At 42.1% G+C, this 16,462-nt stretch overlaps 3 protein-coding genes and 1 long non-coding RNA gene across 4 annotated transcripts; 3 read left to right on the top strand and 1 right to left on the bottom strand.

The window, feature by feature from the left end:
* Window positions 1–2,382: 2,382 nt before the first annotated feature.
* LOC130692978 (ribosome biogenesis protein BMS1 homolog) lies at window positions 2,383–9,882 on the top strand. The gene is made up of 13 exons (XM_057516071.2): window positions 2,383–2,536; window positions 5,044–5,128; window positions 5,197–5,317; window positions 5,463–5,653; window positions 5,720–5,868; window positions 5,930–6,660; window positions 6,722–6,923; window positions 6,985–8,235; window positions 8,302–8,541; window positions 8,603–8,873; window positions 8,938–9,089; window positions 9,151–9,471; window positions 9,549–9,882. Exons 2-13 carry the CDS (start codon window positions 5,077–5,079, stop codon window positions 9,714–9,716), a joined length of 3,849 nt encoding a protein of 1,282 aa, XP_057372054.1. The 5' UTR covers window positions 2,383–2,536; window positions 5,044–5,076; the 3' UTR covers window positions 9,717–9,882.
* LOC130693169 (protein spaetzle 5-like) lies at window positions 2,721–4,720 on the bottom strand. The gene is made up of 6 exons (XM_057516293.1): window positions 4,715–4,720; window positions 4,585–4,638; window positions 3,980–4,476; window positions 3,512–3,604; window positions 3,118–3,444; window positions 2,721–3,052 (listed from the first exon to the last, which is right to left on the bottom strand). The coding sequence occupies exons 1-6, from the start codon at window positions 4,718–4,720 to the stop codon at window positions 2,881–2,883; spliced, it is 1,149 nt and encodes a 382-aa protein (XP_057372276.1). The 3' UTR covers window positions 2,721–2,880.
* An 824-nt stretch (window positions 9,883–10,706) lies between the features above and the next one.
* LOC132087834 (uncharacterized) lies at window positions 10,707–11,292 on the top strand. Its single transcript, XR_009420679.1, has 3 exons — window positions 10,707–10,930; window positions 10,991–11,130; window positions 11,179–11,292. It is a non-coding gene; the product is annotated as an uncharacterized LOC132087834 (long non-coding RNA).
* Window positions 11,293–11,601: 309 nt separating this feature from the next.
* Window positions 11,602–16,395, top strand: LOC130692984 (sodium-dependent serotonin transporter-like). Its single transcript, XM_057516077.2, has 13 exons — window positions 11,602–12,203; window positions 12,272–12,289; window positions 12,352–12,486; window positions 12,590–12,800; window positions 12,890–13,028; window positions 13,799–13,933; window positions 14,432–14,535; window positions 14,737–14,861; window positions 14,928–15,026; window positions 15,094–15,239; window positions 15,307–15,507; window positions 15,582–15,749; window positions 15,820–16,395. Exons 1-13 carry the CDS (start codon window positions 11,795–11,797, stop codon window positions 15,952–15,954), a joined length of 2,025 nt encoding a protein of 674 aa, XP_057372060.1. The 5' UTR covers window positions 11,602–11,794; the 3' UTR covers window positions 15,955–16,395.
* Window positions 16,396–16,462: the final 67 nt, after the last annotated feature.

Genomic DNA, 16,462 nt, shown 5'->3' with positions numbered 1-16,462 from the left:
CAGATGGACGGCAAAGGGGGGTGGGGTGAAAACCCCCTCCACCCCCCAACCTTTCACAATGCAAACCCCCACCAGTCTCTCCTCTACCCTTATTACATGTACAGACGTATATACAGATAGCCAAAGGGAGTTTTTTTTAACCACCCTTGGCTCCGCCTCTTTCTCCCTCCGTTCGGGCCTTCACGAGTAGAACGCGCCAAAAAAAGAATAAATAATTGGTTGTGGCTTCACTTGCTTTTGCCGAAGCAAAACGATTTCATTTTGGAAACTGTTGTCATCCCTGGGAAATGTCTTATCATGGTGAAACGCAACGAATTGCACGACCGAAACTGTATGGACGAACGACCTATTTGCCAATCAGAACGTTAAATCATCCACGAATTTGGTGCACGCCGTGACTTATGCAACACTGAAAGAGCTTTGTTGTCCGGCCGTTAGGTGCCGTAACATTCGCAGCCATTTTCAAACAACCAAATCATTGCAATCACGGTCATTACGTCGTGAATGATCCAATTCTCGCAAAGTGTTCAAGTGCTGTCCCCAACTGTCAATGACAGTGTGGAACTCTTAACTTTATAAGTTTATCATTTGAACGCGCGCAAATGACATTGATTCATCCATAGCCTTGCATTCTAAAAAAACATATGGCAAATGGAGGTACAAGAAGTATTATGCAATAATAGTTCTATGAAAAAGCAAAAGGTTTGGGACGGGCTGGAGTGGCAGCGGTTGCTATCCAGTTCGTTAATACTATCATATGAGTGTTGCTTAATCGGACATGCCTTTTAAGCCGGCTTGAAAAGCCCTAGGAGTGATCCCGGTAGCAGCTGGGTGGGCTCCGGGGATTCTTAAAGTCATCGACTTTACTTTCGCCTTGTTCTCGAGGTGTCGCCTCGATCACTCGATAGTAGCCCAGCGTGATTATCACCCATGATACTCACGCCACTGTCCCAAACCAATGGATAGATGTGCACACAAGTCTTTTATACCGTTCAAAAGACTCCCAAAACATTGATGGCAACTTGCTTTCGATAAGCAAACAAACGAATAATGTCTAATCAAACGAAAGTTGCATATAATCATGTTCTACATCCCCGACTTGATAAAGTTCATTTAATAAAAATATCGATTTTTAAATTAAAACAGCAAATTAATGCTGTAAAGAGTTCCACTACTGGTCAATGGCAACACCCACTGTGCTTTGCTTGATGCAGTTCAGTATTCCATAAAATTACTTCTAAACGTTTTTGAAATCTAAACCCACAAGCAGATGTTTAACCTAATAAAATGGTTCCAATCCAAAATTGGAATGCCAAAATTTATTCTTAAAGCAAATGGTGTTTACCTGAATCGGCTGCGTTTCAATGGCTAGCAGTGTCACACCATGATATCTCTGAAGGTAACAATTTCTGAATAATTGTCAAATTCATTTCTCTTCATCAAAGTACGTTCTAGTCGATAATGACTGCTGCATCTTCTTAGCTGGTACGTAACGTCTGACTTGAATATGAAATCCACAGTCAAACCACCATGCCGTAAATAATTGTTCCATGTCTTTACATATTCAAACCATTTTGCTTTTCTAGTATTTGGTATTAGCATAGCTAATTGACATTAAACTCCGAACACAGAAAATCCGAAACGATTGGAAAACTAACGTCACCTCAGTTTTGCACAAGCACTCGAATTGCAAATGGAGATCAACACGTGTTTGTTTTCGTTTTCAACATGGTTTTTCGGCACTAAATTCGATTATTATTTTCTCAATCTCTCAGTTTTGTGCCTAAATGAATCAATTCTTTGCTATTTTTTTATGCGATGTGATGTATTGAATAGTTTTTCTTTCAGTCGTGATGTTTTATTCACACGGAGGGCGTTTCGTCCCCATCCTTACTCTTGTACAACTAATCCAAACTTACAGGTTGGGCGCGCAAAAATCTGATTGATGTAAGCGTTGCCTAATCGATTTTGTATCAGTAAAATTGTTCATGAATTAAAAATTTGAAAAAATAAAAAAAGTTTTATTTTATAATCTTGTTACTATTTTTATTGTAAAAGATGATAAATTCTTAATGATTTTCTGAATGTTTTTATATTATGTTGAATAATACAACAAACAATACCATCTATCGGCCCTACTTGAAAAAACTTAATTTTAGCTTTTTTAGCAAATTGCCTCTTTTCTCATCGGGAATAGTGTAAGAATTAGCCGGATTCGTTGTCACTGCCATTTAATATGGAATGTGATTGAAAATTTGTTTAGTTACGATTTTTTTCATTATCATTTTTCTATTTTTGTTTCTGTACTGTAGGTTACGAGGAGATTCTAAAATGTCCGCTAGATGTCATTGCCAAAATTGCCTTTCACGAGTTTCTTCTGCTTCTTCTCGTGTTCTTCCACGTGTGCCTTTCAAAGTAATCGACAAAAGTTGCATTATTTGTTAAAATTGGATTCTTACTCGAGAGAATTCAATTAGTTATTTCTTGTGCAGGGTCAACCCTGGTCGTCCCTTATAGGAAAACTTCTCCTTAAAGGGTAATGAAATTTTGCTTTTTCTACTATATATAAGTAGTGTATCTTGAAACTCATTTGAAACACTGAGCAACTTCCAAGGACTAAGCGTTACATTCCATAGTTGTATGAAATTTATAAGTAAATTCAGTTTTATCTTTGTTTAACGAAACCTGTCACACAGGCTCATATGAGAACATTGTTGTCAAAGTGTCAATATGGAATGTATTGATTCTAGCTCGTGACATGTTGCTGTTTGAGAATAGCTCGTGTATAGGTTGTGATTTTTAACTATTCAGAAGTGAAGTGTTGGATCTGTTGGTATAGAATAAATAAGGCCAATGGTGTGTTGTGAACGAGCATTCACATCAAACATTGGATGTAATCTGACAAATGCAACAATGAGGGAACCAGAAGGTATCTGTGTAGAGGCTCTCTCCATTTCCATTCAGTGCTATGAGTCTCTTCTGTACAAATTGCTGAGTACATTTGGAGCTGAACCCAGCCGGTACTTGGCAAAGCCCTGAACATTCTGTTGTCCTGTAACCAAACACAAAATATGGTTAGTTATCCCGTTTGAACAACATAATTATTTTAAAACTTACGCGCATCTTTCGGTCCGTACAAGTTGCGTATTTTGCTGATCGGCCCCTTCCAAATTGACGACATACATCCAAGTCCCTCGTGTGTTGACAGCCGTCCGTGGCGCAATGAAAGAAGACGTTGTTGGGCACAACTTTTCTTCATTTGAAACCTGACGAGTTACTCGAGTATTGCCCGACATTGATTGTTGGCGCCTCGGTGCCACTCGAACGTACCTTGGCCACCAATGTTCGTGTTCAATTTTACTATTGATGTAAGGGCCAGCGTAGGGTTGTTTTGGAACAAAAGTTGGGTAATGGGTAGTGTGTATTTCCGGAGCGGTTATGTTGCTAGACGATATTTAGGAAGACACGAAAGTTATGATTAACATCAAACCGAAAATAGCAATAGACTTACGTTGTCATTAAGGTCATGGAGTCCATCGATTCATCTTGCAAAAGTGTTTTGAAATCGAAGCTGTAACGTTTCACTAGATATTCAATAACTTCCCTGGATTTAAATTAGGCTTTTTAAATGTCTTTATTTTGACAATTTAAAAAACTTAAATTGAATTTCTAAAGAGGAAATTTACACATGAACGAACGACAAGGCCCTACAGTAGGCGTGGCGTCGGCCTTGGTTTCATTCTTTTCTATCACACACTGAAGATATTTGAGTGTGTACACTCAGCGGATTGTCACGGCCGAGAGCGTGCTTTTCTTCCATTTCTTTCGAGAGTATGTACATCATTGTTTGTTTTTTAAAATTTAAAAGTCCATGGCCGACTACGTCGAGGTTAGCGTTTAAACTATCGTACGACGTAAGCCGTTTGTCGCCACGAGCAAAGTGTGATCAACAACAAACACGTAAACTTTAGAAACTTACGTTGGGTAATATTCTACTTCAGTGCAAAACGTGTCCGAAGGTCCAGCGCACGATGGCCTCTTTCCGGTTGGTGCCGGTAGGTACGGTTGTGATCCGCCGTGAGAAACATAATGAGGTTTTGCATAAGCGTAAGATCCGGGATTTCCGTCGACCAACTGCGTAGCCAGATACAACAACGGGACAACTAACCAAAGATTGTGGGATGAGTAGGACATTTCGATCGAATTATTGCGCTGCGTTGTTTTATCTAGCAATTGCAAACAATTGATTAGATGTTGAAACAAGGAAGAACAAGTAAAAAATGACAAAAGATGGAACGATGAAAAACGTTGCCTCACCGTCTGATTTCTGTAAGAAGACTGACGAGACAGGCTCAGTTTTTTGGCCGAGTCCAAACGACGTCGAGCGCCGCCATCCGCCTCTCTCTCTTCACCTCCGTCAAGGTAGATTGGCGAACACGTGCGTCTTTGATTATGGCTCCGCGCCGTTACTTTCACCTTTTATTATCGCCCTTTTTTACGCTAGAAATAAGATATCTTTCGTTCTTTATTTAGCTCTTTCCAATTGGAATTTTATGAAAATATCGCATTAAAATAATTTCATACGTGTGCAATTCCCCTTTCACGGCCGTCTCTGTTGCTTCCTATTTCTTCGCCACGCTAGTAAAAATCGAAATATCGTGAATTAGATGAAACATCGGGAGGGAAAACCCAAACCGCGAATGTGTATTCGGGCCGTCATGCTTTAAAGATTTTTATGATATTTAGTAGACCTCGAGTGTAAAACATACCAACTGACCGTGAGAGAAAAAAAAAGACAGCCAAATTAGCGCTAATAAAGAAAATACATTTTCTTTTCTTATGGAATAACAAACGATTTGATCATGCCGAACAATTGGCCACTGAAACAGAAAGTGAACAACAGGGGAGGGCGTCGGAAGCTGTTCTTTGTTGTCCTTTTAAATTGCTCGAGGTTATGGAAGTCACGATGTTGCGCATAGATTGACGTGATTACCGTAACTGTTTTATCTTAATAGACCATTTGTTTGTTCTCTATTTTTGCAGGCCTTTTTGAAGCACTGATTAAAAATAAACAGAATGGAGGACGCCGTCGAGGACAAGAAGAAGGCCCATCGGGAACGCCGTGCTGGTAAATGTATTTGTCTTTTTTTTTCGGCAGAACATTTAAATAATGACGGCCGTCATGAATTTTTACAGGGCGCAAGGCGGACAAGAAAAAATCCAAAGACCCTCACGTGCAAGAATTAGATGCCCGACAACGCAACCCCAAAGCATTTGCCATCCAGTCGGTCGCAAAGGCTCAAAAACGATTCCACAGGTAAGTCGGTTGATTGATCAAAACCTTGGACCGACTTCAATTACAAGTTTGTAGGGTGATGTAGTCTCGCTTGGCTGGAGGGTTGTCCTTTCATCTACGGCGCTGCTTACCTTGTCAATAACAATTTTCTTTTTGTTTGGGACAGGGCACAAGATTTGGAAACGAAAAAACAACATATTCCGTTAGTAGACAGAACTCCTCTAGAACCGCCGCCAATCATCGTGGCCATCGTTGGTCCGCCCAAAGTTGGGAAAACCACTTTGCTGCAGGCTTTAATCAAGAATTTTACGCGACAAAATGTGACGTCTATCCAGGGACCCATCACGCTCGTTACGGGTATTACCTATGAATAAATGACTTACCTTTTAAGGTTAAACAAATTATTTTGCACGAAATTTATAGGTAAAAAACGGAGAGTGACTTTTATGGAATGTAATAATGATATCAATTCGATGATCGACATTGCCAAAGTTGCTGACCTTGTCTTACTTTTGACCGATGCCTCCTTTGGCTTCGAAATGGAAATTTTTGAGTTTCTCAACATCTGCCAGGTAATTTCTACAGAAGACTTCCCACGACTGTAAAAAATTAATGGTCTGGAAACAATCACAGGTGCATGGATTTCCCCGAGTCATGGGCGTTCTGACTCATCTGGACATGTTCAAAAATAATAAACAACTCAAAAAGACAAAGAAGGTGTTGAAACATCGATTTTGGACTGAAGTTTATCAAGGAGCGAAATTGTTTTACCTTTCCGGCCAACTCCATGGAACGTATCCTAAACACGAGGTCAAGAATCTTGGCCGGTTCATTTCGGTCATGAAGTTTCGTCCGCTTTTGTGGAGGACGACTCATCCCTACGTTATGGTAGATCGCTTAGAGGACATGACGCCACCTAGTCGGTTACACGAGAATCCCAAGTGCAACCGGAACGTTTGCCTTTACGGCTTTGTCCGTGGGGTCCACTTGAGAAACCATTGCCCTGTTCACATCCCAGGCTGTGGCGATTTCCGTCTGAAAGACGTATCGTTTCTACCCGATCCATGCCCACTGCCGGACAAAATGAAAAAACGATCTCTCATCGAGAAAGAGAAGCTCATCTATGCCCCCATGTCGGGTGTAGGAGGCATTATTTACGACAAGGATTCTATTTATATTGAGCTTGGTGGTAGTCACTCACACACCAAACAGGATGATCCTTCAAATCCTAAATCAGAGATGATTTCATCGTTAATGAAATTGCAAAGGACTTTAGATGCACAGATGTCTGAATCCAGGGTGGAAGGACCCACTCTAGCCCAGGCAGATGATGAAGATGACGAAGAATCCTATTCTGATCAAGAGTAAGTCAACTTATATCGCATTTAAACTCATAAATACTGATTTGGATTTAATTATTTTCAGGGAAGTAGCGAACGGTAAACCGCGTGAGGAAATCGTTCATGACGAAGTGTCTGGACGGACGAGAAGAAAGGCCGTTTTTAATGATAACCTCGAAGAGGAACTAGGGGACGATGATGACGAAGAAGATGAAGAAGAACGGCTGGACGATGAAGATTGTGAAGAAGAATTCGAAGAAATCAAACTACGTTCCATCAATCCCAAAGTAAATTGACATTGAATTTCTTGTGAAATAGAAAGTTGGCTAAAATTTGTAATGTTTTTAGGATCGAGAGGAGAAACTGGTGTATGAAGAATCTGAAGAGGAAGACGAACTACCTCCTGTTAATCCTAATGCAATATCTACCGAGAAATTGAGTGCTACGGCGAAACTACGCAAACAGTTAGCCGAATTTCTTGACGAGGATGAGAGTGAAGACGAAAGTGATGGAGACGATGAAATGCAAACCATCATTGAAGAAAAAGTGGAAGGAGTTGACGGCCAGTTCCGCCGAGGTGAAGTCATTTACGATCTAAACGACGCAACGGTTGATGAAACTGCAGAACCCGCGCGAAAGAAACCGAAAACTGGCAAGAAGAAGCCGATCGACAAAGATATGGAAGTCCACATGAAAATCAAATCGACCCTTGAGGCCCTAAAGAAGCCAAATCAGGTCAGCAAGAAACAAGAAGAACCGATGGAAACGGACAACGAAGACGACGAGTCGGAACATGATGATATCGACTTGAAATGGAAAGACAATCTGGCACAAAAAGCTTCCGAAGCGTTTTATCAAAGACAAACTGGCAAAGGCAATTTACGGAAGTTAGTTTACGGTCCAGATATCACTGAAGAGAAAGATAGCGATGAGTCGGAAGGCGATGATGGAGATGATGATCGTCTAGGTGGATTGTTCAAAATTGCGTCGGACAAGCGGCATCACACCCAAAACACTATAAGCGCCAAAGATAACGTAGACAGCTCATTCTTTCGTGTTGACAAACTGCAGGACTGGTCCAAGTCGGATGTGCTCGATAGCATTCGCGATTGCTTCGTGACGGGCAAGTGGAAAGACGACGAAGATGCAGAAGAACTTTTGGCCATGGACGATCTCGACGATATGGACTCTGAAGGTGATTTTGAAGACCTAGAAACCGGACAAATCTCTCAAGCTAGCAAGAAAGACGGTGCTGAGAAGGAAGATTTATCACCAGAAGAAGAGCGTAAAAGATTGATTGAAAAGAAACGCAAACTTAAGGAGCAGTTCAACTCGGAATACGATGAAGGTGGATCCAAAAAGAAAACGTACTACGACGAGCTCAAGGAAGAGCTGGATCAACAAGCCCAGCTTAATAAAAGCGAATTTGACGGTTTGGACGATGAAACCCGTATCCAGTACGAAGGTTTCCGACCGGGGATGTACGTCCGCATGGAAGTTGAAGACGTTCCTTGCGAATTGCTGACCAATTTCAATCCCATTTACCCGTTGATTGTTGGGGCTTTGTTGCCTGGAGAAGAAAATATTGGATTCGTTCAGGTATGCATTTTGATCAATTCGTGTTGAACTGTAATATTATATTCTTCCTTCCGTTTTTATCAATAGGCTCGTTTGAAGAAGCATAGATGGCAGCGCCGTATCTTAAAGACGAAAGATCCGTTGATCCTATCGTTAGGCTGGCGCCGATTTCAAACCATTCCGCTTTATTCGATCCACGATCATAATGGACGTCATCGTCAGTTAAAGTATACACCGGAACATCTTCATTGTACAGCTTCTTTCTGGGGCCCTTTGACACCGCAAGGTACTGGTCTTCTGGCCGTCCAGTCCGTCTCACAAGTGCAGGTACGAATTTTATTTGATGTGTAATTTAAGCAAGGATTAACGAGTTTTCTTTTAAAACTAGTCTGGATTCCGGATAGCGGCGACGGGCACCATTCTCGATTTAGACAAATCGACTCAAATCGTCAAGAAACTCAAACTAGTCGGTACACCGTTCCAGATTTACCGAAAGACGGCCTTCATCGAAGGCATGTTTTCCTCGACTCTGGAAGTGGCGAAATTTGAAGGCGCATCCATCCGCACCGTTTCGGGCATTCGTGGTCAAATTAAGAAAGCCATCCGTAGTCCGGAAGGATCCTTCCGTGCCACCTTTGAAGATAAAATTAAGTTGAGCGGTAATATCCAGTTTTTTTTTTTAATTTCAAACCAACATGGCGATACAAATATTTTTGCTTATAGACATTGTCTTTGTAAGGACTTGGTTCCGAGTGGATGTTCCGGAATTTTACACCCCCGTAACATCGCTGCTGTTACCTCCCGACGCCAAGAACACTTGGATGGGTATGAAGACATTAGGTCAGATCAAACGCGAACGCAACATCAGGAACGAGGTATTTTGAAATTAGACAATACCCCCTTTTTTGGTTTAGTGTAATCTTTTTTGTTTTAAAGGCCAACGCTGACAGTATGTACACGCCTATCGAGAGGAAGCCTCGCGTCTTCCAGCCACTGGTAATTCCACGAGCCCTTCAGAGTGCTCTACCTTACATCAATCGGCCGAAACTGAAGAAGGCCGACCACCAACCTGGCACTATCGAGGCCGTCCGAGCTCAACGGCCGGCTGTTGTGTTGGAGCCTCGCGAGCAGAAGGTGGCCAAATTGATGGCCATGTTGAAAACACGCTACCAGGACAGGACGGACCGTCTTCACGTGGAAGCCGTTGAGCGATTGGCCGCTCACCGCGCTGTAGTCCAAGCCGAAGCACAAAGAAAAGTAATAAAACGGCATTCTTTACCATTCGATTAATAAGCAATTAATGATTTTTTTCTTTTTCCCTGTTTGTTAATTAGATGAAGAAACAGAAGGAAGCGCGGCAGGCCGTCTCGCGATTATTGAGTCGCGCTGAAATTATCAAAGAAGCTAAAGCGCGAAAGAGAGGAGGCTCAGGCGGAGGGGAAGACAGTGGAAGGGGTGGAAGAGGTAGAGGGCGGGGCAGAGGTCGAGGAGGGAGAAGGTAGTAACATTCTGACTTCCTTATGTTGGTATTCCCCCACCCCATATGCATCGCTGGTCCTGTGTGTATACTTCAATCGATGAAACTCGATATCGAGAATTGACGAGCGGAATACACTTTTGTTTTCCGACCATCGGTCGAACCGACCTGATGACGTCTTTTCAAGAAAAGGGAATGTTAAATTTAAAAAATTTTGTTATTAATATTTAAGTAGTTTCGTTTTGTTTTTAACACATCCAGGTGCCCACAGTGAAACATGTCGTCGAACTGGTACATAACATTTAAGTTTTAACCAATTTTCGCTTCCCTGGCATTTTATACGAATGACCGAAAATTACGTTCCAGTATAATAGAGTAAGTAGTTTTACAAAAAATCGTGCATGACTTTGTAAATGATTTGGAATTACCGGCAATTGACGCTTCAACTGTCGATAACCTGAATGTTTTCCAAGTTCTGAGTTATCCCGTTCGAAAGACAGCTGTCAATGATGTCTGAGTACATTCTACCTTTATCTGGTGATTGATAGTGATAGCTCCGTCCGTGATCTCCTTTGTCTTTAAGTCCGAAATCGTGCGTTTCTTATAATGGTGCCAATAGATCGGCCGAGATCTCTGAACAGAGAGGAAAGAGTACGAAAAAGAGAGTTCCCTCTCGCTTTTCTTTTGTTTCGTTTTGGGGGGCCGAACAAACGCCATCATCCGGCATTTTCTTTTCTGCATTGTTTTCTTCCCCTATTATTGTTGAAATTGTTCCAACGATAAAGTCTGGTCTGTCAAACGAGGCCGTAGATCGCTCCAACTTGCCCCCTCTCTCACGTTCCATTCTAATTGAATGCAAATCGTGAGGTCAGTCTTTATGGACATGGGGCGAGCAAAAATCCAATCTAGACGATCGGCGTCCAAGGAGGATGTCGGTCACGATGATGTAGTGCCTCTCCCTGCTGACTGGAAGGACAGCCGAGTAGGGGGAGGAGAGATAGGGAAACCCAACTGCCTTCCCAAACCCCACCCCATGTATCAGCGCCATTAGCATATCAGAATGGAGAAATACAATCAAGAGCTCGTCGACTTGAGAAAAGACTCACTTGGCCGCATCGCGAAGAAAAAAATGGCGTTAAAAGCCATCCAGCGGGTGGAGGGAGGATCCAGCTAAGCGGAAGATAAACGCTTGTGTCCCACAGGAGCGAAAAGAGATACGAGACGTTTGTTTCTCCATCCGTAAGTTTTTCTTTTCAACGTTCACAAGCATCAGGTTGATTTACTTTCTTTTCTTTTTAGATATATTTCTATAGATATGCGCTATTATCCGGATTTGGATATAGAATGCGCAGTGTACCATCGTACAAATCTGTCTATTAAGAAGAATAGGTGCCTGATTGCATCTATTGTCCAAATAAAAGACCCTAACAAGTTAGCAGGTTGTTGATTGCTACATATGTTTCATTGCAATGTCAGAACTAACGCAGTTGATGTGTTTTCTCGTTAGAGAATTCGAGCGAGTTGAACCCGATGAATACAATATGGAAGGAGAGAGAGCGCCGGCGTGGAAGAAAAAGGACTCGAAAAAAAAAAGAGGGTGGGACCGAAACGGCCAACTCTTTTGACTCATCGAGCCTCTTGTTTTTTCTTGCCTTTATGGAAGAGGAGCGGCGCCGTTTCACATTTTTTTTTTTAGTACCCGCAGTGTTTGGCGATGACTACGTCCTCGTAGATGATTCGTTTCCCGCCACTCTGCCGGGTCAGTCGCCTACCGTTTGTGCGCTGTTCCAGTTTACGTCGTTGGGCCAGTACTATCCGTCATGTACTTAACTACGCAATAATATCTAGTTCTTTTTTTTTTTTCTAAGCGCATGGTAAGTTGGAAATCGAATCCAAATTTTGTGTGTAGGCCTAATGTCCAGTTGGAAACACAGGACGTTCTTAATAAGTTTAATTGTTTGGTCATTGGCCGGTATCAGTGAATCTTTTTTAAAAAAAGGCCTGTTGATCGGACGATGCTTTTAAGTGGTTGACAAAATAACAATAAATAACTGAATAAAAAAGGTTTTGAGGGAGGGGGGGGGACCCGCTTGAGATACCCCGATGCTCCCGGAGAACGCGAGCGCCATCAACGGGACGGTAGTGGAGGGCGGCGGAGATAAGCTCCAGTGCGGAAATAGCGCAAACAGTTCGTCGTCTTCAGCATCGGTTGAGAGTCTAAAGCAGCTGGCCAAGATGGCCAAAGAAACCACCCTGTCCGGCAAGGGTTCCGGAGCGGATGAACAGCAAGAGCTCATCCAACTAAATCATCATCCCGACGACGACGAAGACAAAGCGCAAATCGTTTGTTTCCTCTCGGAAACGGCGGCAAGTGCCGGAAGCCTCCGGCCGGAAACGAGTCCCTTGCCGGCCCTAGAGGAGCGCGAAACATGGGCCAAAAAAGCCGAATTCCTTCTGGCCGTCATCGGTTTCGCCGTCGATCTTGGCAACGTTTGGCGATTTCCTTATATCTGTACGTATAAATTTGATTTTTAAAAAATTAGATTTCCTACTAAATATATTTTTATTTTCTGTTCGCAGGCTACAAAAACGGCGGAGGTAAATTGCCTTTAATTCTTAAATTTTTATGAATGCGGTGAATAATTAGATATTTTTTAAAGGTGCATTTCTCATTCCGTATGTCGTAATGATGGTCTTTGGTGGTCTGCCCTTATTCTACATGGAGCTTGCCCTGGGTCAATTTCATCGCAGTGGCTGTCTCACCCTCTGGAGACGTATCTGTCCCGCACTTAAAGGTATGTACCAAAAGGACATTCTGATCTACCAATATTTAATTAATTAGGCGAAACAGGGAAAAAAATTGAAATCTCTTTATGTAATTCTTCCCGGCTTTCGTAGGAGTGGGATACGCAATTTGCATCATCGATTTCTACATGGGCATGTACTATAACACAATCATCGGCTGGGCTGTCTATTATTTTGTTGCCTCGTTCACGTCCGAATTACCGTGGACGTCGTGCGACCACCCGTGGAATACCAATAGTTGCGCGCTGGTTGGACCCGTTGATAACGGCACATTCGTCCGCAGTCCCGCCCAGGAATATTTTGAGTAACACCCTTCTCCCTTCATCTTCAAAAAGAGTCAAATGTTGTCATTGCCCCAATTTGAAGATGTTCATTATTCCAACATCTTTTTAGGCGGAACGTGTTGGAGAATTACCTGTCGGACGGGATGGACGATCTCGGCCCAATCAAATGGTCTCTAGCGCTCTGCGTCCTGGCCGTCTTCGTGCTCGTCTACTTCTCCCTGTGGAAGGGAGTCCGATCAACTGGCAAAGTAACTGCATTTTGTTTCATCCCCGCCCGTTTCGTTTGAAAATGTTTTCGATATGATGCGCACCAGCATCATCGGCACATACGTGTATTCGATCTGATTGGGCTACTCAACTCCTTCTTTTTCCGGATTCCTCTCTTCCGCTTGTTATTGGATCGATCCCAGCCTTCTTTTCTTTGACTCGTCTGCCTCCTCCGGACTATCTATAGATTAAATCTATCTTCGCCAACCAAACTCATTTGGCAGAGTATACGTATCTTTTTTTTTTTTTCCCGATTGTTTTCGCTGACCGGGACTAACACTCCTCTCTCGGAACTGCTTATTTATTTTCGCCTTCTTTTTTTTCTCCCCTTGAAAACAAATAGAATTAAGGATCGCACAGACTCCCTAATGTAATCGACTGTGAAACGGCGTATTGCTTTCTGATCTGGTAGTAGTAGTAGTCTTCTGTTCTTGTGTATTCCATTATTTTGGCACTCGGGAGCGTCGCTCAGCTTGATTGGAACAATATCGTCTTTAGAGTGTGTTTGTTAAGCCACTCCACATTCGCATACCATCACCCCGCACTGCTACCTTTCCTCTGTTTCCTCATCACCATATTGAATAGAGCTAGATGGGAGGGACTTGATAACTTGAGAGAGTCGAGAGAGCGTGATTTTCTCTCAGAAATTGGAAATATCCACTTGAAATGTCGTTTCATCGTATTCACGTTTTTAATTTTCTCTTTTTTTTTATTCTCTCTCGGTCTGTTTGGATGTGGTGCGGAAATCTAGGCCGTATGGATCACGGCCGTAGCCCCTTATATTGTCCTGATCATCCTTCTCATCCGCGGCGCATCACTGCCCGGAGCCGGCGATGGCATCCTCTACTTCCTCACGCCCCAGTGGAGTAAACTGGCTGAAACAAAGGTTATTTTTCATCCGTTTTATTCTTTTCATTCTTTATTATTTTTTTTTTTTTCATTAAATGGCTATAGCTAAAAATAGTCCTACCGAATGAAATTTAAAGAATTCGTTTCTTAGCGGGATTTGAACATTTCACTTGAATTTTGATTAAAGTTTGTAATATGGGTTAGGAAACTAGGATGTAAGACGGCCTTCTTTGATGAAAGAACAAATTGCTTTACATCGTTCGATGCCTGTAGACGCATTTAATCGAATATGAGGACAGTTTGGATGATAAAATAAGGGTAGCAATGAAATTATGTAATTAAATTTCAAGAGTGCACTAAGTTACCCTATCTCCATTAGTAGTAGATGTGTGAATGCTTCAGCATTTGTAATAATAATAGAATTAACGTCTTGCTTGGCCTTGTGTGGCGTGTTCCTTATCAACACGCTCAATCTGACTGCCCCTAAATAAAACGCATAGCAATAAATTTGATTTCGGTGATGGTAATACGACAGGTGTGGACGGATGCGGCGTCGCAAGTCTTTTTCTCACTGGGACCTGGTTTCGGCACCTTGTTGGCCCTCTCCAGCTACAACAAGTTCCACAACAATTGCTTCTAGTGAGTCTCTGCTTCCCCTGTTTTTCGGTCTAATCTCTCTTGTTGTTCGAAATGAGCTCTCGATCGTTGACAAAATGCCACTTGAATGGAAAACCTTCTCACAATGTACAGCTAGAGGGGTGTATAATGCCAATCGACAAAGCCTTAATCATCCGTGTGTGTAATCTTTTTTTTTTTTTTTTTTTTTTGCCTGGGATGCAGTGACGCTTTGTTGACAAGCTCCATCAATCTGGCCACCAGCTTGTTGGCCGGCTTTGTCATTTTTGCTGTACTCGGTTATATGGCAGAAATCAGGAACGTCACTATCGATCAACTTGGCCTCGAAGGTTTGCTTATTCACTTTGCATTGAAGATGCATCGCAGAATTTGAGGTTTTGTTCGATCTTATCTAGGTCCCGGATTAGTTTTCGTCGTTTATCCGGAAGCAATAGCTACTATGGCTGGATCGACTTTTTGGTCCATGATATTCTTTTTCCTATTGATTACTCTAGGTAATATTTAATCACATAGCTTCAGACTGGTTACGTGTATTCCACGTTATCTTTAATTTACGTTTAGGATTGGATAGCACGTTTGGTGGGTTAGAGGCAATGATTACTGGCCTATGCGATGAGTACCCAGCTCTGCTGGGCCGGCGGCGGGAATTATTTGTTGGAATATTACTCGTTTTCATATACCTGTGCGCTCTACCAACCACCACCTATGTAAGGAAGGCTAATTATAATCTCCCTTAGATAAATATGTAGAAGTCATGATTTTATTATGGAACAGGGCGGAATGTATTTGGTGGATTTACTGAACGTCTACGGCCCAGGCATTGCCATCCTTTTCTTGGTGTTTGTGGAAGCAATGGGCGTGAGTTGGTGTTATGGCACACAGAGATTCTCCAACGATATCGAATCCATGCTGGGATTTCAACCTGGACCCTTTTGGAAGATCACTTGGGCTTATGTCAGCCCCATTTTTATTTTGGTAATTAATTACACTACTCTGTTTCTGACGTCCAAATACGTGGAGTAACTTCATGTCGCCATCGCTTTGTTTAGGTTATTTTCATCTGCACTCTGATCGATCCGGTGCCGCTGGATACGCAAGACTACACCTACCCGGCTTGGTCCATCAAAGTCGGTTGGGTTCTCACAGCCATTCCGCTCTCTTGCATTCCCATTTACCTGATTTACAAATTCGGCATTACGAAAGGATCTTTTACGCAGGTTCGTTGTTTCAGACGTACTACCTTTATGATTCATTGAAAAACTGAACAGAATGATCATTTGTTTATAGCGACTGGTGAAAATGTTTACACCGGAAGATACGAGCGATCCTCGGAATTTGTCGCAAATATCTTTGACGGCTCGTGATGTCGTGGGGCCCAGCAGTGTCAGCCATCACTCCACCTCCTACGGCACTCAAGTCTGAATGAACAACAGAATCCACACTTAATTAAGTATTTTTTTTGATTTTTTTTTAAATTTTTTTGTTCGGGGATAAGGAATTAATTATTGTTCAGCTTTTTCTTTTCTTTTATACGATAAGTCATTAGTAATATATTCATGTTCATAGAAGTATAGTAGGGTAATATCATCTGTTATCATGGATGTTTTTCCTCTTGTTGTTTTATAAGACCCCTGTCGTTTAATTTTTGATTCGTTTTATTGTTATTTTTATTATTATAAGATATTACAAGTAGCACTTGATGACTGTATAACCCTGGAGAAAGTTCCAGTAAGCAACAGCCGGCTTAAAGGGACTTTATTTTCCTTTTTTTATTTTGTATGCTCTCTTATCTAGACAACAATTCCGTAAATAAACATGCAAGAGTCGGATTGTAATAAATCTTCTCACATTTTTCAATGACAACGCTCTATCCGCTAAACTAATGGCAACAGCTGCTTTGTGAGCTTATTCAAATTTGCCTATTCAATAA

Source organism: Daphnia carinata, chromosome 3 (assembly GCF_022539665.2).
Source record: "Daphnia carinata strain CSIRO-1 chromosome 3, CSIRO_AGI_Dcar_HiC_V3, whole genome shotgun sequence".
NCBI lineage: Eukaryota > Metazoa > Arthropoda > Branchiopoda > Diplostraca > Daphniidae > Daphnia > Daphnia carinata.
The sequence above is the reverse complement of the archived record's forward strand: the minus strand, read 5'-3'. Positions and strand labels throughout refer to the sequence as shown.

Coding starts and splice junctions, on each gene's coding strand:
- LOC130693169 (XM_057516293.1), bottom strand. Junction 3,445..3,511: donor TCCATGACCTTAATGACAAC/GTAAGTCTATTG, acceptor AATATCGTCTAG/CAACATAACCGCTCCGGAAA. Junction 3,053..3,117: donor GTACGGACCGAAAGATGCGC/GTAAGTTTTAAA, acceptor GTTTGGTTACAG/GACAACAGAATGTTCAGGGC.
- LOC130692978 (XM_057516071.2), top strand. CDS start 5,077: ATGGAGGACGCCGTCGAGGACAAGAAGAAGGCCCATCGGGAACGCCGT. Junction 5,654..5,719: donor ACCCATCACGCTCGTTACGG/GTATTACCTATG, acceptor CGAAATTTATAG/GTAAAAAACGGAGAGTGACT. Junction 6,661..6,721: donor GAATCCTATTCTGATCAAGA/GTAAGTCAACTT, acceptor AATTATTTTCAG/GGAAGTAGCGAACGGTAAAC.
- LOC130692984 (XM_057516077.2), top strand. CDS start 11,795: ATGCTCCCGGAGAACGCGAGCGCCATCAACGGGACGGTAGTGGAGGGC. Junction 12,801..12,889: donor CCCGCCCAGGAATATTTTGA/GTAACACCCTTC, acceptor ACATCTTTTTAG/GCGGAACGTGTTGGAGAATT. Junction 14,862..14,927: donor CGATCAACTTGGCCTCGAAG/GTTTGCTTATTC, acceptor GATCTTATCTAG/GTCCCGGATTAGTTTTCGTC.